Here is a 23,712-nt window from a genome sequence, read left to right as displayed (position 1 = left end):
GTTAATATTTTCACTTTTGGAACCCTTTCAGAAGTGTTCAGGATATACAAATCCAGAAGTGAACTCCAAGTACTTTCATTTCCTGACACAAGGAAAAACCTGGAATAAAATCCTTATCCTTTTTTATTGTGTGGAACAGGCTTTATTATTCCCTGATGACGAAATCAGAAATTATAGGAGGAACCAGATGTTTGTTTGGAGAGACTTGTAGAATTCTATGCTGAGCAGGAAGGTAATTCCATTACAGTATGTACTGTTTTGGGATGATTTTCAAAACCCAAGAATCTGTTGTGATTGTTTTCCTGGAAGGAAGAACAAGATAAACTCTGTTGGAAACAATGGGGGAAAAATGCAGAGATAGGAAAAGGAGGAGGGAAGGTAGTCAGAAATTAGAAGGCTTGTCTAAGAAGGATCCTTTAGTTGCCTTAAACTCAGACTTAGGCTTGTCTTGCCACTTCTTATTTGTATATTTTGTCCTTCTATTGGGTAAACCTTTTATGATAGAAAAGGTCTGAGTCGGTGGCTAATTTCTTTGAAATTTGTGAATGGGAAAAGATTGCTGGGACCCCTGTATAATTTTACTCCATCTACTGTAATTTCTTAAATAACTCAGCAAAGGCACATCCAAACATGTAGTCTTTATCCATCCAAAGGAACATCAGAAATTTAGCATTGAAATCCTCAGCTAGTGACTGAAGTCTGAGCCAGGAAAACTTTTTAAAAACAGATCCAGTGGCAGCTGCCCTAAAAGAAGCATTTACTACACCATATGCACACTTAATGGAGTGACGTGCTACCTGAGAAGCATAAGAAATCATATTTTGCAAGGCAAATTTACAGTCACTGTCAGGGAAGTAAGGAATACATTTAAAATTCCTGTCAAAGATGGATAAGAGGTATCTAATCATGTGTGTTTGATAATGAATGGCACAAAATGCTAAAGTACCAGAAGCATAAACTTGCTTTCATTACCTGCTGCCCTACTATCCTTTGTCATTAGTTGAGGCATTAGCTGATGGGAAACAGTGAGGTTTTGTTTGAGTTTGTAGAAATCATTTCAGGATTAAATAAGGAATTCTTTTAAATATATCAGTGATTATCTGGGACATTATAGTACCTATCAGGCTTTTTATTCACAGGGGATAGATACTCTGATCGTAAATAGGCTAAAAGGTTTTCTACAAAAGATCCTAAGACAGGAGGTTCATCAGAAGGCTTAAGAATATCCATGTGCACCAAGCTGTATTACTTCTTCTGAGATTCAGAACTCTGTTTACCCTTCCAGTTAAACTGTTGAATCACCTTTTGTATGGTATCCCCAGTAGAAAGTTTTTTTGTGGGGTGCAAGTCTGAAGATAAGGTATTTTTGGATACAGACCCAAACCCAGGAGGGGAATACAGCTCAGAAGAGTAGTCCATTCTCTCACAATCTAATTCAGTGAAAGATTCTTCCACAGAGGAAGTATACATCTTCCTTTTCTGAGGTATAAATGAAGAAGTAAAAGCTACGGAGGCTTTAAAGCCAAAGGAACCTCAAAATGTCCTTGATAAAAGTCATGCCATTCCTGTGAGGATCCCTGGGAATAGGCATAACAGGAGGGTGAATATACTTTGCTTTTTTTTTTCCCTCGTTTGGTGTTTCTAAGGAATTATACAAGAAGAGCATGACCTCAGGCACACATACATAAGAAAACCAGGGATGTCATATTTGACTAGCATCTGAGTTACACCATATGACCCTTCCAATGTCATAAGTCTAGGGTCTCCCTTTTGTGACCTTTACAGCTGCCTGACTGGTCAGGTGGGATGTGTCAGAAGGTTGTTCCATGCTGGCCTCGAAAGGGGTCATGACAGTGGAACATGTCCAGATGTCAGATAGTCTGATGGCTTATGAATATGCTGGCTTGTGAATAGTGTCAACAGAGACATCTGACTCCAACATAGGTAATGAACTGGACAAACCACCATATCTGCTATTTAGTGTCTATACTACCCAATCGAATGTTTAGGTTAGCGAATACCTAAATGTCGACCTGGTAATATCAAAAATTAAAACAGCAAACGGCCGATTTAATGTAGGGAATGAATTCCCTCGGCCGAAAAAAAAATGTAACCAAAATGAAGTGGGGGGGTGTGCCCTCTACACACCCTAACTAAATATATCAACTCTGAGATCACTCTGCAGTGGGGAAAGGGGCAAAATCTGCATTAAAGCCAAGGGAATTCTTTCCCTGCTTTAAATCGGCTGTTCATGTTTTAGTAAAAATAATATATCAAGCTGGCAACAGCAGCCATTTTCCTTTCTTAAGAGGGTAAGAATGGTGTTCTCTACTATTTGGCAAATGAATAAGTCTCTATATTTTGCTTTATGTCTTTTGTAAAAGAATTGTATTACAGGGAGGAAGTAAAGATGTTACTAGTAGCATATATTCTAGGCTTGGAAAGAAAACATTTTAGGCAATGTCTTTTCTTGCTTGAGTAATAAGTAAATTAGTTAGCTGATATGCTGCTTTCACCAGGGTAAGCACTCTTTTAATTTGTGATTCAATCTGAGAAGTAAAGGACAGAGCCTGGTCTAGCATGATTCCCTAGTATCTTTGTTGAGTACTCAGTGGGTGATGTGGTTGATACTTTTCAGTTTTCTTTAGCAATCAAATAGCATAACAGTGGTCTTGTTTGTATTTATGGTTTTTACAGTTAGCTTATTTTTATTCTAACCTATATTATTATTATTATTACTGGGAAAGTTCAGAGAAAAAAAGAGAATTTAGCATGAGAAGGAATGTACATTTTGTAATTTGATTGCTGACAAAAAGTGGCAAATAAGTGGGCTTTTTTTTGCCAAAAAGAGCAGTGCACCATGGCTGGAGAGAATATGTTTAACAGAGAGGACTGCGGAATTAAAAAATAAAAGAGATATGTGTCATATGAAATAGCTGGAAAGTGAAAATGAACAGAACATAAGTAATGGAACTTTGAGTCATTTGGACAAACTGAAATTTTGTAGGGGATTATAAAAGATTAATGTTGTATGCAGCACAACCAATTTTTTTCATGTATAAAAAAAGGGACAATTAAGTATGAGCTATCAAAGAAAGATTTGTAACATATGGGAACATGAACATTTCAGATAGTAATTTAAACCTAAATGTACAAATTGGTTGCAGGAAGGTAATTTTTGCACGTACTGTAGAATAAAGCAGAGGTATCAAGTTTACCTTGTAGAAATTTGTAGATGGAGAGCTCAAGATGGTATTGGGGAAGGCTCAGGGAAGTAAGATTTAATCTCAGAAATGAAATGAGGAACATATGAAGTAAATAGAAGAAGGCAAATCCGAACAGGTACAATATGGAAAAAGTGGTCAAAAGCAAATGGTGGAGTGAGATTTGGGTGATGGAGAAGGTTTCAGAGAATGCAATGGAAAATGGTACACCAAAAAATGCAGATGTGAGTTAGGTGATAAAGGAATGCTTACTATTAATTAAAGAAGGAACAAAAGGAAAAAGTAAGAATGCAAAGTAGAAAAAGAATGTATGAAACATAAAATGGCCTCAATAAATGCTAAGAGCATAATGCAAAATAAGAAAAGGGGAACAGTAATAAACTGTGAAAAAAATACTCCTAAAAATCAGAGACTATCTGCAAGTAAGATGCATAGTAGATAGGTAGGCAGACAAAAATGTGTCATGTCAAAACCTGTCATCCTAAATGGAATTATCTTTGGAGAGGTTATACCTTACCCAATGTAGCTTTGGGCAAGACTCCAAAAAAGTTGAGGTTGCAAAACAGAGAGCTTCTGCCATCCTGCAATGCTACCCTCATACTAAACTCATCTTCTTGCCAAGTATAGCATCATACCTGTGGCAGAGCACTTCCTACACTACCCACTGCTCCACCACTGCAACAATTCTTAATGATACCTAGTGTACCACGAACAGGTAAGGAGAGCGACAAAAATACAATATCGATAAATTTAGTAATTCTTCATGTAGTCTCTGAGCCCACCTCATACATAGTGACATCAGCTGAAATCAGATATCCCCACAACACAACACAACACAACATAACCTCTATGTTGGCTGCAACACTGTATATATACATAACAAAGTTAAACTTCTTCCGTGATGATACAGTGGTAGTATTGTTGCCTCAAAACAAGAGGTTCTCCTGTTCGATTCTCAGCTGGAGTGCCTTCTGTGTGGAGTCTGCATGTCCTCCCCATGGTCGAGTGGCCTCTGAAAGACATGCATGAATGGGCATGCCTTCGCTGAAGGTTGGGCATTGGGCTGGCAACTCAGCACCATAAAAATCTACTGCCAAACATTAGCGGGCCGGAGTTCTGCTGTGGTGACCCCTAACCGGGAAATGCCGAAAAGACAAACAACAACAACAAAGGTGACACATTGTGGAGCCACACTGCAGAAGGGAAGTGTACAGTTGTAGTTGTTAAAAATAAAATTTACCATCACCTGTGTGCGAAAGAGATAGCTTATATTATACCTGTCTAAGAGCCACATGCATGTGTGTTAGTGCCAAACACCTCACCATCACTTCTCTGCTACTTGCAACCAGCTCCACCTGTATGTCATAATTGGTATTGCAGGCATTTGGAGTCCCACCATGCAATGCCTGCTGGCACTGATACTACATACAAGTCAAGCTGTTCCTACAATGCAGCATCTCATAGACATTAAAGGACAATTCTAGTGTTTAGAGACTTTACACTGGTGTTCCATTCCAATGTAAAATTTCAAAGTGTTACAACACAGGGGACCAATTTATACTTTGTATTGGAGGGAAAGGCTTTAAGTTTCCTCACTTACCTATGCAACTTGAGATATCTCATAGACCTTTTTTTGCAGAAGATCTGAACATAGTACTCCAAGCAGAACTCATTATGTAATCCCACAGCATATTTTAAAGATAAACCAACTCACATTTGGAAGTTATATAGGCTTTCAGGACAATAAGACAGACTGGACTACATACTGCATCAGCCATCTGGAAAAAATGTCTGGATAAATGGCTATGGCAGAAGTCTCAGTGGACAACCATTTTTCCTACTTATACGAGCTTTCTGAATGGTATATGAGGATTGTGAACATCTGAACCAAGTCTGTCTTCCGGAAGGTGCACCTTTTCAATTTGTTACACTGACTCTTTTCTAACTTTCTCAGCTTATGAATCTTTTTCAAAATCTGTGAGATTTATGAGTGATTAAAGTAAGCTACAAGATTTCACATAAGTAAATGGAAGTGGATGTGGGTACTTCAGACAAAACAGCATGTTGCTGCACCATTCAATAGGATTGTTCTGCTGAAATTAAATGACTGTAGGTGTTTGCAACTTTCTAATCTTTCCAGAACAAACCCCTTCTGTCCATATGACATAGTGAAGATGGTTTTATTAAAAATGCTGTAAATCATAAAGAAGCAAATGATGCTGACACCAGTTCAAAAGAATTCTAGGAGTATAATAATAAAGTTTTTGGCATACAAACAAGTACACTGCAGTGAGCTTGTCTTAGTAATATCAACTTTTCCAACAATTCCACTTCAGTCTTCTCTATTCAAGTGAACAACATTATAGTTAGTCATATCCCTGCAAATTACAGGTTTTAACCATGGTTTTAATCCAAAGGAACAAGATCAGCTAGTGTCTTAAAGAGCCATCCATAAAGAGGTGAAAGTAAGTATTCAAAACAAAATCATCAAGCCTGAACATAAAGCTCTGGTGAAGGTCATTCTCTAGAACTGGCATCTGGAGGTCAGCCTCATATGTGATTTTGCATGTGAAAGCCAAGATATGGTGGTATGAGCCCAGCCAAACAATGAAGAACATTCTAACAAATCATTGTGGGTATGTGAAAGCATGCAGTTAGGGGGTGCTGCATTATGTTTGCCTCCCAATAAGACAGAGAGTATTAGGCACACAAATGTCCTCTAAACCATGCTACATTAGGGGCGTGACAACCAGCTCTTACCTTTAAATCGCTGTGACCTCAGATATAAGAGATGCAGAAAATTATTGTAAGAAGAATAGAAACAAAAAAAAAAAACTTTAAAAATGCTAACTGAATTCCCAAAAAGGAAGAATCCCAGCATCAGATAGTTTTCACCCTAGGATTTTTAAAACTTCTGCAACCTCATCTCACTTCCCCACTGTACATCACTTATCTTTGGTTGGGTCAGTAGTTATTGTCAGGCAAGCAGTGTCATTCAGGTACTGAGTTTTTTCTTTTTGGTTTATGTATTTTTATGCTGACTATGTCCTCTCAACTGTTAATATATCAGCAGGTAAATTTAACATTGTAGATAACTATTCATGGGTTATCAGAGTCTAACTTTCACTCTTGAAAATATTTATTTATTTACTTGCATGCTTCTTTGTTTTTTTAACAATATAAGTATATTTCCTATTGAATGAGAGGAGTTCTACTAATCAGTAGTGATTTTCGCTAAGTAGCCTGAAAGTTGCAATCCTTCAGAAAAATCTTACAGTAATTGAATTTTTCACTCTTAACCACATATAACAGTGTGAGATATTCTTGTGGTGAAATAGTGTTCTAAAATATTAACTGCAACCTTTTCCAAGGAAAAGGATTCCCATTTTAGGTGCTTGCATTGTATTTTCTGCTTCATTTATACTATAGAGATCATTGTAGCTCATATTACTGCAGTAGCTACCATGATCGATTTTGCACTTGATGACAGAGAATAAGCAAGCACTTGTCAATGCCAAATGTTGGCTTGTATGGGGATTTGTAAGTTAGAGATACTTGTTGGGGGTTGCATAAAACTGCATATACAGACTGTATCAAATGAAGTGTGTTTATATAATGCTGTGCTGTAATGTTTATTTCCTATCTTCTGTCTGTGCAGTAAACACTGACAGTAGGACTGCTTTGTGTAATATATATTAATGCACATAGGAATGGGAAACATATCTAGTCAACTTTTTTGCAAGCATTTTTTCTCTCATGCAACTGACCGTCAATGCACACTGATACCTTTCTTCGATCATTAGGTCTACCTTCCTCTCCTGGCTTCCTTGGACATTTTTCCTGATTAAAGTTGGCACCAATGATGACATCAGGGCATCACTGTCCATGTTAACATTACTACAATGGGGGATTTACTTCCTACGCATTTCCCCCCTCCAGTCCCATGCATTTGAGTGGTTTGTGCAAAGGGTAGACTGGAGAGAAACACTTTTCACTTCTGCAAGGAGCTGGCATTAGCAAGGCACCCCACCCAGCATTTTGCAAGCCCTCTGCAGTTGTCTCTCCAGCATCTTCCAGGGAGCTCCAACTGCTATTTATGGCTATGTGTGCATCCCACCCTCCCCCCAAACACAGGCACACCCATTCTGTCTTGCCAGTACCACATATGCCTATGCCACTAATCTAATCCCTGTCATGTGGCTCATAGTTAGGGCTTTATTGCAAAACACCACATTGCTGCCTATATTTATCTAACTGTGATACCTTGCTTTGCACTTTATTGTGATGGGGAAGTAGCATAACATTATTTTAAAATGATTCACTAAAGTACTATAAAGCAGTGCAGCAGTTAATAAAAAAGAACTCCACACACAATGTTACCAAGAAAGAAAATGGCAGAGACTTTTGCTTCAGGTTTATAGAATAAGTCATCCTTCCTTGATAAATGCATTATAAACCTATTGTACTGCCACTGTTTAGCAAAGCTGTCCATTTTATGAACACTTCTCTATACTGGAAGACTATTTAAACTTTGCATTGCAGTTATAATATTCTGTCAGTTGTAACACAACTTTCAAATTCAACAGCACTTGGCCGTGTCAGAAAAGCTAATAAATGTTTTATTTATCTGTATAATGTGTATTAGAGAAGCTTTACAGGAATAACATGTTGTGTTTGCCCATGCATACAGTCCAACAGAAAAACAGTGGCACCAGGGAAAAGGCTTGCAGTGGTTAATCCTTTAAGAAATTGTAAGATTCTAACTTCTCCTTCTTACGTCATTAATTGAACAAAACATATCATCTCAAAACATAGTTGTTGCTATGTTTAAAGTGATTAGACACACACACACACACACACACACACACACACACACACACACACACACACACACACACACACACACACATAACTATTCAAATATAGGGAGTCACGGATTTCTTCAAATTTCATTTTATCAAATTTGAAGACTATAGCATTGTATCAAAATTAAATGCTGTGACTGCTGTAAGTTATCAGGAAAGTGCCAGAGTATTTAAGACTGTAAGTAAATGACATTCTTCCCTTCTCTTACACTGTTAACTTTTGTTGTGATGGGAACAATGGTACTCCCGCCTAGAAAAATGCTTATACTTCTGTTTTTACAGGCATTTGGTTGATGCAATGGATTAGATGGATTCCTAATATTTCATCACAGTGAGCTTGATCTATTCAGTTTTCAATTGTGTGTGTGTGTGTGTGTGTGTGTGTGTGTGTGTGTGTGTGTGTGTGTGTGTGTGTGTGTGTGTGTGTGTGTGTGTGTGTGTGTGTGTGTGTGCGTGCAACATAATATGTCTGAGCTCAGTCATAATATGTGAAGTCATTCATATCAAAACCAGACTTTTACTGTTTTCACCAGGGCAGTGGGGGCCGTGGTAATGAAATTCCAGATATCTTTTTTTAATTCCTCTACACAACCATCCATCCATCCACAATCTCCCTTTCCCTTTTTTGCATATGGGTAAAGGTGTCACTTCAGCAGTGAAAATCATCTAGAGCCAAGGTTTACATCACTGAATGGCTAGCCCTATCACAATAGTTCTTCCACACCATACACACACTCATACCTATGGCCAATTTAAAGTGTTCAGTTCACCGACTGCATATCTTTGGAATGTGTGAGGAAACCAGAGCATCCAGTGGAAACCCACACAAACATGGGGAGGACATACAGACTACACAAAGAAGGCACCCCAGCCAAGAATCAAACCGAGGAACTTCTTGCTGTGAAGTAACAATGCTATCCACTGTACCATTGTGCCACCTCTACCACTGAGCAGCCATCACAATGTGAAGCCCCATTTTGATTTTGAAAATTGCACTTGCTTTTCAAAGTGCCACTTTTGAGCACATATCTCTCCAGATACAGGCATAAGATCTCAATTATTTCTGAGAAGTATTGCATTAAAGTGCAGCTCTACTGTGCTGTGCTATGTGTGAAAGTCAGCACTGTGACAAATAACTTTTTTACAAAGAATGGTGCTACATACTTAGTGCATCACAATGCACTGCATATTTTTTCTTTCTAAGCAGTGAATGTATATTTACCTGATTAAGGAAACCATAGGGAAAACCAACCCCATATGACAGGGGTATAATAGCAATCCCTCTTTTTCTCCAGCGATTCTGATTGTTAAATTCTGCAATGGCAGCCTTCTGTTGATAAAATGATGACTTTTCCAGACATTCCTCCCAGCTCCTTAATAGAAGATTTGGGTTATACTCTTGCTTGAAGAGTTTTATGTGTTTTTCTTTGTACATATTCATTTCCCGAATCTGAAAATATAAAAATATAAAGTTCTATTACATTTTCAGTTGAAATATCTAATTATTTTGGCTGCTTTGCAGTGTATTGTCTTAATATTATGGAGGTAAGTTTTTGAATTAGGTTTACTGTGGCTTATTTTCATTATATTTACATTAAAATTGGTTTTATTTAGTTTTTTTTGCATATAAAAGAGATGCAACATGACAAAATTTTCTTCTGATATTTATCCAGCTCCAAATTACAATCATGACTTACTTATGTGTAGCTGCTTGCCACAGTCCTCCAACATCAGTTATTAAAGCACTGTTAACAAGAAGTCCTTGCACATCCTTCTTTATATTCTCTCTACCATTACACTCCTGCCCTTAAAATATGTATAATTCATCGTAACAGTGATGTTGTAATCAAAGCCCAGCAGATCTCCTGTATTGGCAATATTACCAGGAATTTATACTCAATTATCTTCTGAGAAAAGAAAACACCAGAAAAATATTAATGTTACCACTTAGTACATCTATGCCTTGTGAAAGTTTTCAATTCTTCTGCGGGGACAACATGTTTTATTTATTAATTTATGTCACCCTACAAGGTAACTTGGTATACCTGTTTTAGTATTTACTCACACTTATTGCAGCCTCTCTCTCTCTCTGTCTCTCTGTCCTATGTTACAGAAATCAGCTGAATTTAACGATGTAAGATATATTTAAATTATGACCTGTTATCAGCCATTCTCTGATATTGTAAATCTGCCTAGTTCCATCTCGTTTTAAGTTCCTTGTTTTGTTCTTTCTCTATTTATATACTGAGTTTAACTACTTACTCTGGAGCAGTACGCTAGAGACCACAAATGTATATATTAGCACTGAGATTATTCCACATCATAACATGAATCAGACAAGTACCAATAGCTACTTATTAAATAACCATACAAGACTGGTTTCACTAAGAGATTTCTCCTTATCGAACGGGCAGGCTGTTCAGATGACCCACAATCTGTACCACAAGCAAAAAACAAAACATAACAGGAACATGTTTAACGAATGATGCAAGAGATATAAATTTGAAGCAAGAGATTACAGTATTAATACATTTGCACACAGATATAATCCGAAATATACAATATGTAAATTATTTGCACAATAAGCATAGCAAACATACATGCGTAAAATTCATACATATACACACACACACACACACACACACACACACACACACACACACACACACACACACACACGAGTTTATAATTTATCTAAGACACTTTTCTTCTAATCGCAAATCATGTAAAAAATTCATCTTGTACACATTTAATCTAAAACACGCTTATTTGAAACATATGACATATAAAACTTCATATACAGCAAATACTTCTCCGAAAATGTATTTTAAATTTTTTTTTTTATTTATTTATTTATTTTTTGCAGGGGGCAAGCTCTCCTGCACCCCTACACCTCCTCATGTAACTCTATATCTCCTTATTTAAATATTCTAACTTCACAATCACACAACTGTGGAGAAAAGAGCAAACCCCTCACACTGTGAATCACTGCAGAGAAATCATATTAACACTCATTTTCTATAGCCTTACACATGTTGTGTCAAATGTTATTCAATCATTTGTGTTTTAGATGAAATGTGTTTTAGATCAATTGTGACACTTTTGTGTATGTGTGTGTGTGTGTGTGTGCAATGTGTGTGTGTGTGTGTGTGTGTGTGTGTGTGTGTGTGTGTGTGTGTGTGTGTGTGTGTGTGTGTGTGTGTGTGTGTGTGTGTGAGTGTGTGTCTGTGGGTGTGCAGTATATACAGGTTGATGGTTAGGGAGGTTTGCCTCCCATCAGTGGATAAAGAACAGGCTTCCCTCCAATGCAAAACACTTACTGTTATATTTTGTGACCTTGGGAGTGTCATTGTTTTGACTGGTGACCTCTAAAGGGTTTAGATATTTTGGATTTGAATAACTGTGTATCAATTTAATGAGACACTATATTCATAATGGATCCATAGTTTACAGAAAGCAGAGTATTAAATTAATGGAATGAAATGAGATAATGCTTGGCTATGCTGTCAAGACAGGCATATGAATGAATAACATATAATGAAAGAACACTTCTAAAAATAATTTTCTTCACTTGTGAGTATATAACAAGAATGTTTGTTTTCTCCTGTGAGATAAGGTGTTGTCTACTGATAGACATTTATCATAATATTTCTGGTTCATACTCAGTGCTATCTTGACATCTAGGACAAAATATGAACTGTGATGTTGCTTTGCCATTGCCTATACTGGCATTTGTTACATCAATGGTTCCCTTGCCAGTATGTACTGATTTTCAGTTATTTTATATCTTCAAATATGCTCATCTAAAAAGTGCTTTTTGCGAGTTAAATTGTTAATTTAAGCTCTGAGCAATATATTGACCCTAAAATGAAAAGCAGTTTTGAGGTATTTCTTTTTTTCCCTATCTTTTCATGAAGTTTCTTTGTGGGTATGTCTATTCTCCATGGAACTGTATTCCCTCGTTTTGACTTACTATACAATTAGTGAATGCTCTTCTGCAGAAGAATGTAATGCAGTTTCAATTATTTTTATTTCTGATTATTTTTCTTTTTCATAATTCATGGAAAGAAAGCAATTTTGTTAGCTAGAGTTTTATGAGTTTGGGAATGTTCACCTCCATAATTGTTTACATTTTTTCTCTAATTGTATTATGCATTTATTTTCAAGTTCCATCACCTACATATTCCAGCATACTTTTTTTTCTTTAAATATCTCTACCTTAATCTCCATCCCTCATACATATTCTGCCACCTAAAAAAATGCTGAGACATTATGCAAGCTGTTCTACCCATTTTAATCACGTTCTTCCTTTCCTTTTCAGGACCCTCTCCTTCCACTTCTTTCCAAGTATACTTTACTTTCCTCTTCTCTCTATATTCCATTGCTATAATCCTATCCTGCCTTGTCATATTCAACCCCTCTTTTCCCTACCTCCCACTTTTCCTTCTGTTGGCCATATTGTTCAGCATACGTTATCGGTGTCTAATCATACCTTTTGTACCCAAGTTTGATATCTTTGCATCACCTTCTACCTTTGTACTATCCTCTTCTTTATTCCAGCCCTTACAATTATGTTCTCTTCACTCTCCTCTCAGTCCCCTATAGCTCACTACATTTCTTTTCTACTCAAGCAAAAATCCCATGGCTTTTCTCATCTTTTTTTCCATACATTCAGTTTTGCATTTCATCATATGTTTACTTTTATACGCTTGTTTTATATGTTTTGTCTGTATTGTGGGAGGCAGCTTAACTGTCTGAAAAGACTCTTTGCTAATACAGAGCATTTTGTGAGGTAACAAGAGTTTTGATTTATATAGCCTATGCTATGCGCAGATTCTTCATGAAGTTGTAGCTATGAGTTTTATGATTATTATTATTATTATGGGTTCCTATCAGAAGAGTGAACACTTAAAATAGTGAACGCTGTTCTGTCGAACTGAAAACAATAAAAGCTGACAGTGTCAAAGGCACGGAACAGTGTTTTTTTTTCCCAGGGCTGTTTTCTCCACTGTGGTGAGATCTCGAAGTTGGTATATTTAAGTTGGGGTGTTTGGGGTGAAACCCCCACTTTATTTTGTTTGTACATTTTATTTTATTTTTTTTGGATCAGCTATTTTTTTCCCTGGGAAAAAATTCACTGATCTCTGTATCTGTGCATTCAACATTGTTAGCTTTCATGTTTTTCACTTCGACAGAAGAGCGTTCACTATTTTAAGTGTCCGCTCTTCTGATATAAACCCTATTATTATTATATATGAACATGTTACATGCATAGATTCCTTTCTAGAGATTTGATTTGGAGAATGTTTTAAGCATTATTTCCACAGAGGCATATAGAATTTTTTGCTCCTGCTATAGTTTGCAACTTGCTTCTTTTTATGACTAAATTAATTGTGGATCAGGTTTTATTATGGTTTTGCTTTATTACTTTTCTTCAGTACAGGCTATATTGCATACATGCAAACATCAATCATTTTACCACATATCTGCATTTATTATGCATAGTATACAATGACAAACTATTACTCACAATTACAATCTAATAATGTAGTTACAAAATATTACAAATTATTCTGCAGACAAGTAAATTAAATGAACGCCATTTGCTGAAACTTCCATTTTATTGTAAATTTTAGCCATCCAGTGGTAGAATGTCAGCAGCCATATCTCTGAAAAAATAATGCTGCTTAGCTAGGAAAAATAATAATTCTCAACTATTTCTTCTTTTCATTAACTGGAAATTTAAAATGTCAGAAAACATCTTAGCTGGACATATTCTTGTTTACTAAGTTGTGTTTGTTTACATGGTTACATAGTTACATAAGACCCATCTCTTTTCCTAGGATATTGCACTTTTAATATTTTGTTTAAATCAACTATCAGTCCCTCATCCACAATATCCCTAAATGCTAAATACAATTTTCTTCTCATTATTCTGTAAAGTATATTGTAAAGGTTAAATTGTTTAAGTCTATCTTCATATGATAAATTTTTAACATAATTTATCCTTTTAGTAAAACATCATTGAGCTAACTGATGTTATATCAGAAAGTGATAATAAAGAAAAAATAATTTATAGTCAGTAACGTGCTTAATAATAGTTACCAAGAGAGTTTTAAGTATGTTTTAAGTATGTTTGGTAATCTCTTGGACACTGTTCTCAAAACTGAATCCCATCTTTCTTAATGTTTTTGCCTACACATCATGTACAAGAAACTTCAGTATAAGTTCTTTACTTAAAATTATACCAAATGTCCTTAACTTGTTTAACAATTTCAAGTTGTTTTCCACCCTTCATAATCCCTACTTTCTGATGTTCACTGAATTTAATTACTTTTCATGTGTTATAATTAAATTTAACTCCCATTTGATCGGCCCATTTATGTAAACAATTCAAATACACATTCAGGTAATCCACATGATTAGAGTTATTTATTACTGCCTCCACCTTACATTCATTGATATATTTACACTTCCAAAATCTATTATAGGTAGGTAGTTCTGAAAATACCATATTAAACAATATTATACCCAAAAATTAACCCTTGCAGTATTGTCCTAGCAACTGGTAACCATCACAGTGTTGTTCTTGATCTATCAATCAATGAATAATCCAATTCTATATGTAAGGATTTACATTCAATCATTCCGGACAATGGATTATTGATCACTGAATAAGGTGTAGAATGCTTTAATGACATGCAAGTAGACAACCTAAATTTTCCTTCCTCTATCATATTTGAACTTTTGTCATCAAATTCAGCTTGACAAACTAAGGCAGATCTACCTTTTATAAAACCATGCTGTGCACCATCAGGATTAGGACTGTATATTTCCTGATTAATAAATCATTGTAATATGCATCTCTCAAAACATTTTACAGTAATTATTGTTAGATGCACTGGTCTCTAATTAACTATATTTTGTTTAGCACTACCCTTTAAAATAGGCAAAAAATCCAACCTTTGTAGTCTTTTGAAACTAATTCTTGTAATAATAAAATGTTAAAAATACTAACTAGAGGAAGAGCTATTTTGAACAGATTGACCTGAAATAAGATCAGGTCCAGTGAACGTTTTTTACTTCAGTTAGTGTTATAACAGGGATACCTTCCACCATACTAACACCTACTTTCTGTTTATCTCTTGTTTTCTCTAAACTAATTAAACATACAAAATATTCATTAAATATTTCTGTCATTGCACATTTTTCAGTAACAGTTTAGAACCATATAATATTGAATCTGTCTTATAATATGATTTCTTAGCACTGACATGCCCAAAAAAAATCTTTTTATCATTGACTATATAATTAAATGATTCATCATACTTCTTTAGCAATACCGTTCAAATATCTTTTATTATATGTAACATGATTTCTTGTTCAACGGTCATAAACATGCTTTTTTCTTATGAAATGTCTAGTCAATTCTTTATTGCACAAGGGTTTACATGGCCATTTTCCCTTTTTAATACTTTTAAATATCCTTTCTAAAAATCAAGTTCAAATACTTTTGCTTTTCTTCTATCCACATTCACCATGTCCAACAAAACTATCCTACTACGATCAACGTTATATAAAACTTCCAATAAGACCTCATTATCTAACTGTCTCATATCATAATATCTAATTTTCCTTAAATCTATGTTCTGTGATTTTACAACCTCAAAAATAGTTGTATTATGATCAGATTTTCCCAAAGGTACTGATACATTAACTTTAGATATTAACCCAGATTTATTGACCAAGATTGGGTTTAAAATATTTAGATCTTTGAATGATATTCCACTTTTTTGAGTAACTGTACTCGTTCATGTCCAAGAAAGCAGATTCTATACAAGTAATATAAGAATCTGTTCATTAATTAATAGCTGAATAATTAAAATCACCTAATATTAGTGTTGAGCAATCATCAAAAAATCACGCAATTCCCTGCATAAAAGATTTTTGTAACAGACTATTCATTTTTGGGTTTCTATACGCTACCAAAATTCTGCACCAACTCCAAGTACCATGGTTGTCAAGCATACACTTAAAACCTCTTCCTCGTGGTTCATACAGTCCAAATAATTAGTAATAGATGAATGTATTAACAACAAAACCCCTCTTCCCTTTATCTTCCTTTACACAGTTTTTTACTTGTTAACCCCTGAGAGATTTAATTACTACAATCCCATGATTCAGTAATGGCAAATGTAAACTATCTTGTTTTATAATATAATTCAGTTCTTCTCTTTTCCCTTTCAAGCTTTGTATATTTGTATAGAAACAATTTAAATTGCTTCTAGTATTATGTAATGTTGTGCACAGTGACGCTCCCCTGCTTCAGTGTGCACAAAACAGTTGCACACTGCTGCCCTATGAACAACTCAGTTGTGCATTCTAAAGCATTGATGCAGTTTTCCTCCCTTAGCCCTCCATAGAATAACCACTTTTTGTTATTATTACAGCAAAACCTGGTCCATCTAGCCCACTCCCCACTTGTTACTAAAATATACCTTTCATAATGGATGGACATTTTCCCACCACTTCTCCAGCCAGTCTGATTGACGTGGACATCCTGAGACAATGTAGCAATTACCTCATGTATACTGATAACCAATTACTCCTAAAACAAACAAATACAACATGTGAGAGATGTATCTATATTATGAATTTGGAATTTAAAATTAATTCTCTCATGTAACAACAAACCAGATATCAAGCAGGTTGCCAGCACACACTTCACCTCTTGCACATAACAAGCTCACAACACATAAACCCACATACATGGAGGTACTCTCTAGAAGCTTACCTAAATATCAGAGACCTCCCAAGTGCAAACCTACTGTACACACTGCAGACCCAACAGAATCCACTACACATATTAACTCATTCCCTCCAATGGAGCTCCGGAGGTATGCACTGTAACTTCCAATGGGCAGAGCCTAAGCTTTCTGATAGAATTAAATGATGTCCTCACATTTCAAACAAATGTTTATATTCTGGAACCACAGTGGTTACTAAAGAAGTGTAAATGGCAAACTCTTGCATAAACTATTTTTATATTGGTAGAATTCTTTAGGTTCTAGGTCTCAAAGTGGATTTTATATGTCACAGTAAACACAGTAACTCTTAAGTTTATAATAGTTTGTAAACAACTTACAGTATCTCAGCAGCTGCTCAAGTCACACACATACCATCAAGCAGCAATCTGTTTACCCAGCTGAGAGGTTTCATATGAGGCTAAGCAGTTGTGTCTGTGCTATTTGGTTGCTAAAATATTTAGAAAAGCATGAAATTTATGACGATGTAAATAAATATTATATGAACAATAGTTAGATTATTCTTACCTGCACTAGACAGATGTCAAATAACAATACAGTTGTGTTTGCCATTCTGTAAGCCTAAAGATGATATTTTAAATGCATTGCATGTAGCATAGTTTTGGAATTATTAATGCAAATATGAGCAAGCAACTTTTGATGCTAAGAGGTGTCAGCAGGATGTAGCTGCAGAAACACCTGGCATCATCACTCAACTGTAATGAGTTAATACACACAACAGTATCTCAGCCAATAAGCTCCTAAAGCAAAACACCTCAAAATGAAATGTCTTGGTCATAACCGACCCATAGTGAGACACACAGATGTCCTCCTCATTAGGCTGGACAAGGAAAAGGTCATGGTCAGCTGCCTGTCAGGTGTCAGATCCATCAGATCACACACACTCCAGTCTCTCAATAACAAGTACCGTTATGACTCTGTCATAGTCCATGTTGGAGTGAATGACTTGAGACATACGTCAATGGACTATATGAAGAGAGACTTGACGAAGCTCTCAGATTATGTGTATCAGGCAGATATGGCCCTAGCCCTAAGCAGCTTTCTACCTTCACCCAGGATGATGCCTCAATATAAACAAAAATGATTGACTTCAACAACTGGCTTAGATTCTGCTGTCAATCCAGAGGGATCCAGTAACTATCAGCCTGGGAAGATAGAGTTGACAAACCACTCTGTTTTGTCAGAGATGGTCTTCACCTGTTGCCTCTTGGCTTTCAGTTACTGGCAAAGGTATTTGCCTCCCCCATAGTGCCTTTTTTAGACAATTTCATAAAAAAAATCATGATGTAAAAAATCCACCAGAGACAAACTCAGGGCAATGCTGCTTAATGCAGAGAGTCTAAATCAGAAACTGTACTCACTAAAAGCACTGCTTACATTGGAAGATGCCTATGTCTGTGCAGTCATAGAGACATGGTTCAAGGCCACAGAGACCACCCCAGTCATGCAAGGCTACAATGCCTTCCACACGTTCAGACCTCCAAACGAGCATGAAAGAACCACATGCAGAGGTGTATGCATCTTCATTAAAGACAAATACACCTCAAGACTGGACAAACAATATGACACCCTAGAGCTACTCCAAGTCCAACTAGCTGTAGGTAATACCACCTTCCATATTATTGTTAGCTATAGGTCCTCCATCATGAACCACAAGAACCCCTCTGCCTACCTAGACCTACTTGAGTCACTCACTATATCACCAAACTCCTTAGTCATGGGTGATTTCATCTATGCTTCCATCGATTGTGAGTCATGTATGAGCATAAACATGCTCGCCCTAGGGTTTCTGGACTTTGTTAAAACAAATGCTCTGGAACAAATAGTCTGCATCCTCACAAGGGGCTTGAATGTCCTAGACTTAGTACTGACCAACATAGGGGGTCTCTGCACTACCCCCTGTATGTTGCCCTACCTGGTAAGGACTGATCATAAATCAGTCTTGTTTGAAGTAATGATCATACCCTCAAGAGCAAAAAGGAAGAAAAATATCTCCAAAGCAAACTATAGCCTCCTAAGTGATGACATAAATAGTTTCAAACCTCCTGCTACCACTGTCAACAATGATTCCTATACAGAGGTGTACACAAATATCCTGTATAAGCATCTATACAAATGTATACACTCAGCTGTACCAGAATGGATCAAGACAAGGTCCTCACAAAAAACAAGCCACCCTGGTGAACATGCATAAATAGTTTATACAACAAAAAGAAGAAACTAATGTCTAAGAACAAGAGGAAACCGACTCAGCAGAGGAAGAACACACCCCATAGTTTGAACAAGCAAATTAGATATCTTGCAAAGTCATCTAAAGTCAATTACAAAGCTAAACTGGCATCCCTAGCTATGGATAATCACAAGACATTCTTTTGCTATGTCAGAAGTCTAAAAGGGGAGGCCCAGCTTTGTGCTGAACTGGTAGTGGATAGTGCCACTCATACTGACCCTGAGGACATCACCAACCTGCTAGCAGACAGATTTGATGCAAACTTCACCCCCTGTCCCCACCAAACATACCCCAAAGCATACATGTTACCAGTCTTCTACCTAGTATCTCCAAAGAGCAGGTCAGACCATGCATTCTCTGTGGTCAAAAACGCAGCCTCTATTGGACATGATAACATCTCAGGCTGCCTACTAAATGGTCTAAATAGAACCTAATGGAACCACTTGGGAATCTCTTCAACCACAGCTTAAGTACTGGCTTTCTCCCAGCAGAGTGGAAAACAGTAATTCCCTTGCACAGAGGGGGTCCATTAACCAACCCTGGGAACTACAGACACATAAGCCTAACCAGCCTTATCTGCAAGGCAATGGCGAGAATCATCATGGACCTTATCAACAAAGACATAGGTGACCTTCAAACTCTTGACCCAACCCACTTTGGTTGTGTTAATGGTAGATCATGCTTATTAATCCTGGTGGACTTCTTCGAAAATGTCACCAAAGCCCTGGATGAAGGCAAAAGAGTACATACAGCCTATCCTCACTTAGCCAAGGCCTTTGATACAATCTCCCACTCAGGCATTATTGAGAAACTCACCCAGCTAGCATTAACCCCAAATGTCACTAGATGGGTAGCCAACTGGCTTACCGACAGAACTTATACAGTCAAAGTTGGGGGTTCCACCATTACCAGTGGTGTACCACAAGGATCTGTGCTGGTCCCTCTACTGTTTGGAACTTATTTCTCAGAAGTCCAGGTGAAAATAGATGGCCTGGGTTTACCAGGTTCACCGATGACTGCAAACTGGGTGCAATCATTGAGCCTCCCATTGATGTTTACATACTACAACAAGGGCTTACGCAGACAAATGACTGGTGCCAAAGCCACAGACTCAAACTAAATGCAAAAAAATGCATTATTATCCCTTTTAGCAAAGAGGGGGTCCCTGCAAATTACAATATTAACAGTACCCCCTTAGCTCAAACCCTGTGGTGAGAGATTTGGTAACACAGGTTCACAGGCTGATAGCAACCATAACTTTGATCACCATGTGTCCACAGTAGTAAGGAAGGCCTTCTACATTGCACATCTCAAAAGGAAGGGCATCACATCCAGAGCTAGGGTTGTTATAACTCCCCTGTACTCATCCTTAATCAGATCACTAATAGAGTACAACGATCTCTTCTGTATGTACCTCACCAGACACCTGCAGCAACTAGAGAGACCTCAGATGTTTCTCACCAACAAAATTTAGGCTTTCAACACATGACCTACATGGACAGACTGAAGGCTGTGTCACTGTACTCTGTATCTTGTAGGCTGCTAAGAGTTGACTTGTGCCTGGCCTGAAGAGCAGTCTCAGTCCCTACCCTAATAGAAATGCTGCACATCCGCAAGTCAAAAAAAAACAAGATTCACTCACTTTAGCGATCTTAACCTAGCCTGACACATTAACAGAACATGCTGGAGAGGCAGATATGTCTCCCAGAGATTGCAACTCCTCTGGAACAAACTCACAATTCACATAAAACAGAACTCCTTAATGATTCTATTTAAGTGTAACTTAGACAACTGGATGGGACGCCATAAAGTTACTCCAAGGGTGTCACCTATGTCTGTTGAATAAGGGCAGTCAGTGCTGATCATAGACTTGTGCTGCAGATATAGACCATACAACTTGGTCAATAAGGGAACAAAGGCATAACATGTCTAGGCTTATAAAGACCCTAGGGCCAATAGCCTAGTAACCTCCTATGAACCCATAATTCATTACTCTGCCCTATATGTAATGTCCTAAAAAAATCTTCATACTTTTCTTCAATAACCAGTCAAAAGATTGTTTCCTTTGTTGCTAAAATGTAACAAATTCTTTGAATAAATTAAAAAATTAACCACATTTTTTTCTCACAATGTTATTATTTTAAGCCCTTTTAAATACAATTGTCTTCTTAATCAAGTGTTAAATGTCTTGGTTTTTGTAAGTTCATAATTAGAAAATACAAGATATAGGGAAATTTCAGATAATGTTAAATTTACTTTGTTTTCTAAACAAATCATGCATATTTTAATAATACATGGCTTCATGTCCTCCAAAGAAACAACTGAAAGATTATTTGTTCCTGATATACAATCAGTTATCTATAATTATTTTGCTAATTAATAACTTCTCACACATTATAACTTCCTCTAGTCTTACACCTCTTAATACATTAACAGTGACTATTTCTTTAGTCAGGGAGGTAAGGGGATTAAGTTTTTGACTCAAATGAGTCACCCAAAATAATAATGATTTTTATATTTTCATTCCCTTTAACCATTTTCTCATTCTTCATGTGCGGACTAATAATAATATAGTCTTCATCACTTTCATTATGCTCTGATGTTTCCACATTCTTTCTTGTCATTTTGTTACCATATACCTTTCTTGAAGCCAGTTTCCTGTTTTTACCTTTACCTTGATTACCATATTAATTTTATTTCATTCTGGTTTTCAACATCAGAATTAAGACTATCGCTATTTCCCCGTGCTCTACATGGAAATCATTTCCCTCCTTTGTATTACTTTTTTATACTGATCTGCCTACCTCGTGTCCAGTTCCTAGATCCAGCTTATTTGTCATATCTGTTCACCAAGAAATCATTTTCCTCATTTTACCATCTACCTTATTTATCTTTTTTATTTCAATTTGACCTATCAGGTCTAAACAAAAATCAGTAAGACAAGTACTGCACCTTTCTTCATCCTCTGTAAGGATCATTGTCCTTTTTTTAAAAGCACTGTCTCATAGTTATTTTTTATACCTCGGTCACTTGTCACTTATGTTCGATTTACAGCCCCCACTTCCTGAAACATATGCGCATGCATATCACTCCTCTATTTCTATTATAAACGCAGATCATTGTCCTCCTCTGCATCAACCCTTTTTGCTGTCTTACCTTCCTTATACCCTTTGTTCATATCTAATTTACTTGTATCATCAACCTTATTTCCAATGACTACCTATGGAAAAAATTTATTTTTGAGCAAATCTTTTTTTTTTCAGAATCTAATATTGGCCCAACATCATTATAGGGTTTATTTTTACATTTATTGTCTCTGTTCATGGACAATATAAATTTTCCCTGATTTAACAGTAATAACTTATTTTCCTTTTTTTAACTAAGCTAGTTGCAAATAATGTTATTCCATTTAAACTATCAGTTTTCAATGGAATGACAACATCACTTTTTTTCTTCCTCCTACTTTTTAAATGATACCTACTGTTCTTATCATTGTCTTTACTTGATGACTGTAATCTAGATCTAGATTCATCATTTGTTTCCAAATTGTTACTGTTACCTTTGCTGGAAATTGATCTCATTTCTACCTTTGCAGCTTGCTATAACTTATTATCTTCTGTCCAGTCAGATACACATTCCTTAATAGTACCTACTGCTTTCTAGTACTGCCATGGACAGATATTGATTATCTAACTTAACTTTCAGAACATTTCATAATGCTGTTAACTTAACAAACATGGTATGCATAGTCCAACTGTAATATAGTACTTCCTAACTTAAGTTTTACATGTTTCGCACAATCCTAAATAACCCAATAGTAAAAAATCTTGTAACGCATAACTATTCAACACTTCCATCGTACTAAGTCACAGTTCATTATAAAATTCATGTATTTTATTTTTAATATTTAAAAGTTGTTCTTAAAGACAGTAAACTAAAATATTTTTATTTTAAAACAAATAAAATATACCTTAAAACCAAATAATACCAACAATCTTTTTCACAAAAATATATAAAATGCTACTGTGCCAATACCCAAGCAAAGATACTATGAGTTAGCCTTTTTTAAACAAACAGGCTGTCACTGTCAAATTTAATATCTAATCTCTAGATTAACTTTAAGTTAGTTATGTTAGCTTAGGGATTGTGTGTGTGTGTGTGTGTGTGTGGGAGTTGGGTGATGTATCCTGCACTAGGATGTGAGGACTTGCCTTCCATTCACTTAAAGGAATGCAAAGACAACTCAGTTAGCTGACCCCCTAGCCAGTAGTTTCCTGATAGAGCAACACTAAAAAATGAAACATACTTCAAAAGAACTCCTCAGTTATTTAAAAAGCTATAGAATCTGGTTACAATATATCTGTCAATTGTATAAACCTCAATATTGTCTTCTGTTTTTTCCATTTAAAGCAAACTGTAGAATGGTATATCCAAGACTGTGTACTTTTGTAAATGGTAATTAAAAATAAAATATTTTGCATTTCGTGTTACTATTAGACTTCCTGACATTGTTTTACTTCAGTCCCATTGATCCAACACTTATGTAGAACCAATGACAACTTTCCAGT

General features: G+C 36.2%; 1 protein-coding gene across 1 annotated transcript in view; it reads right to left on the bottom strand.

Moving 5' to 3' along the window:
* Positions 1-23,712, bottom strand: part of LOC122807193 (aldehyde oxidase 3-like) — a 1,326,697-nt gene that overhangs the window by 443,119 nt on the left and 859,866 nt on the right. Inside the window, exon 26 of the mRNA XM_044078243.1 lies at positions 9,312-9,539. Coding sequence (XP_043934178.1) covers positions 9,312-9,539 — 228 coding nt within the window. The remainder of the gene's footprint in view (positions 1-9,311; positions 9,540-23,712) is intronic.

Source organism: Protopterus annectens, chromosome 7.part0, assembly GCF_019279795.1.
Source record: "Protopterus annectens isolate FY-2018-M chromosome 7.part0, PAN1.0, whole genome shotgun sequence".
Taxonomy (NCBI): Eukaryota; Metazoa; Chordata; order Ceratodontiformes; family Protopteridae; genus Protopterus; species Protopterus annectens.
This window is presented reverse-complemented; position numbering and strand designations above follow the sequence as displayed.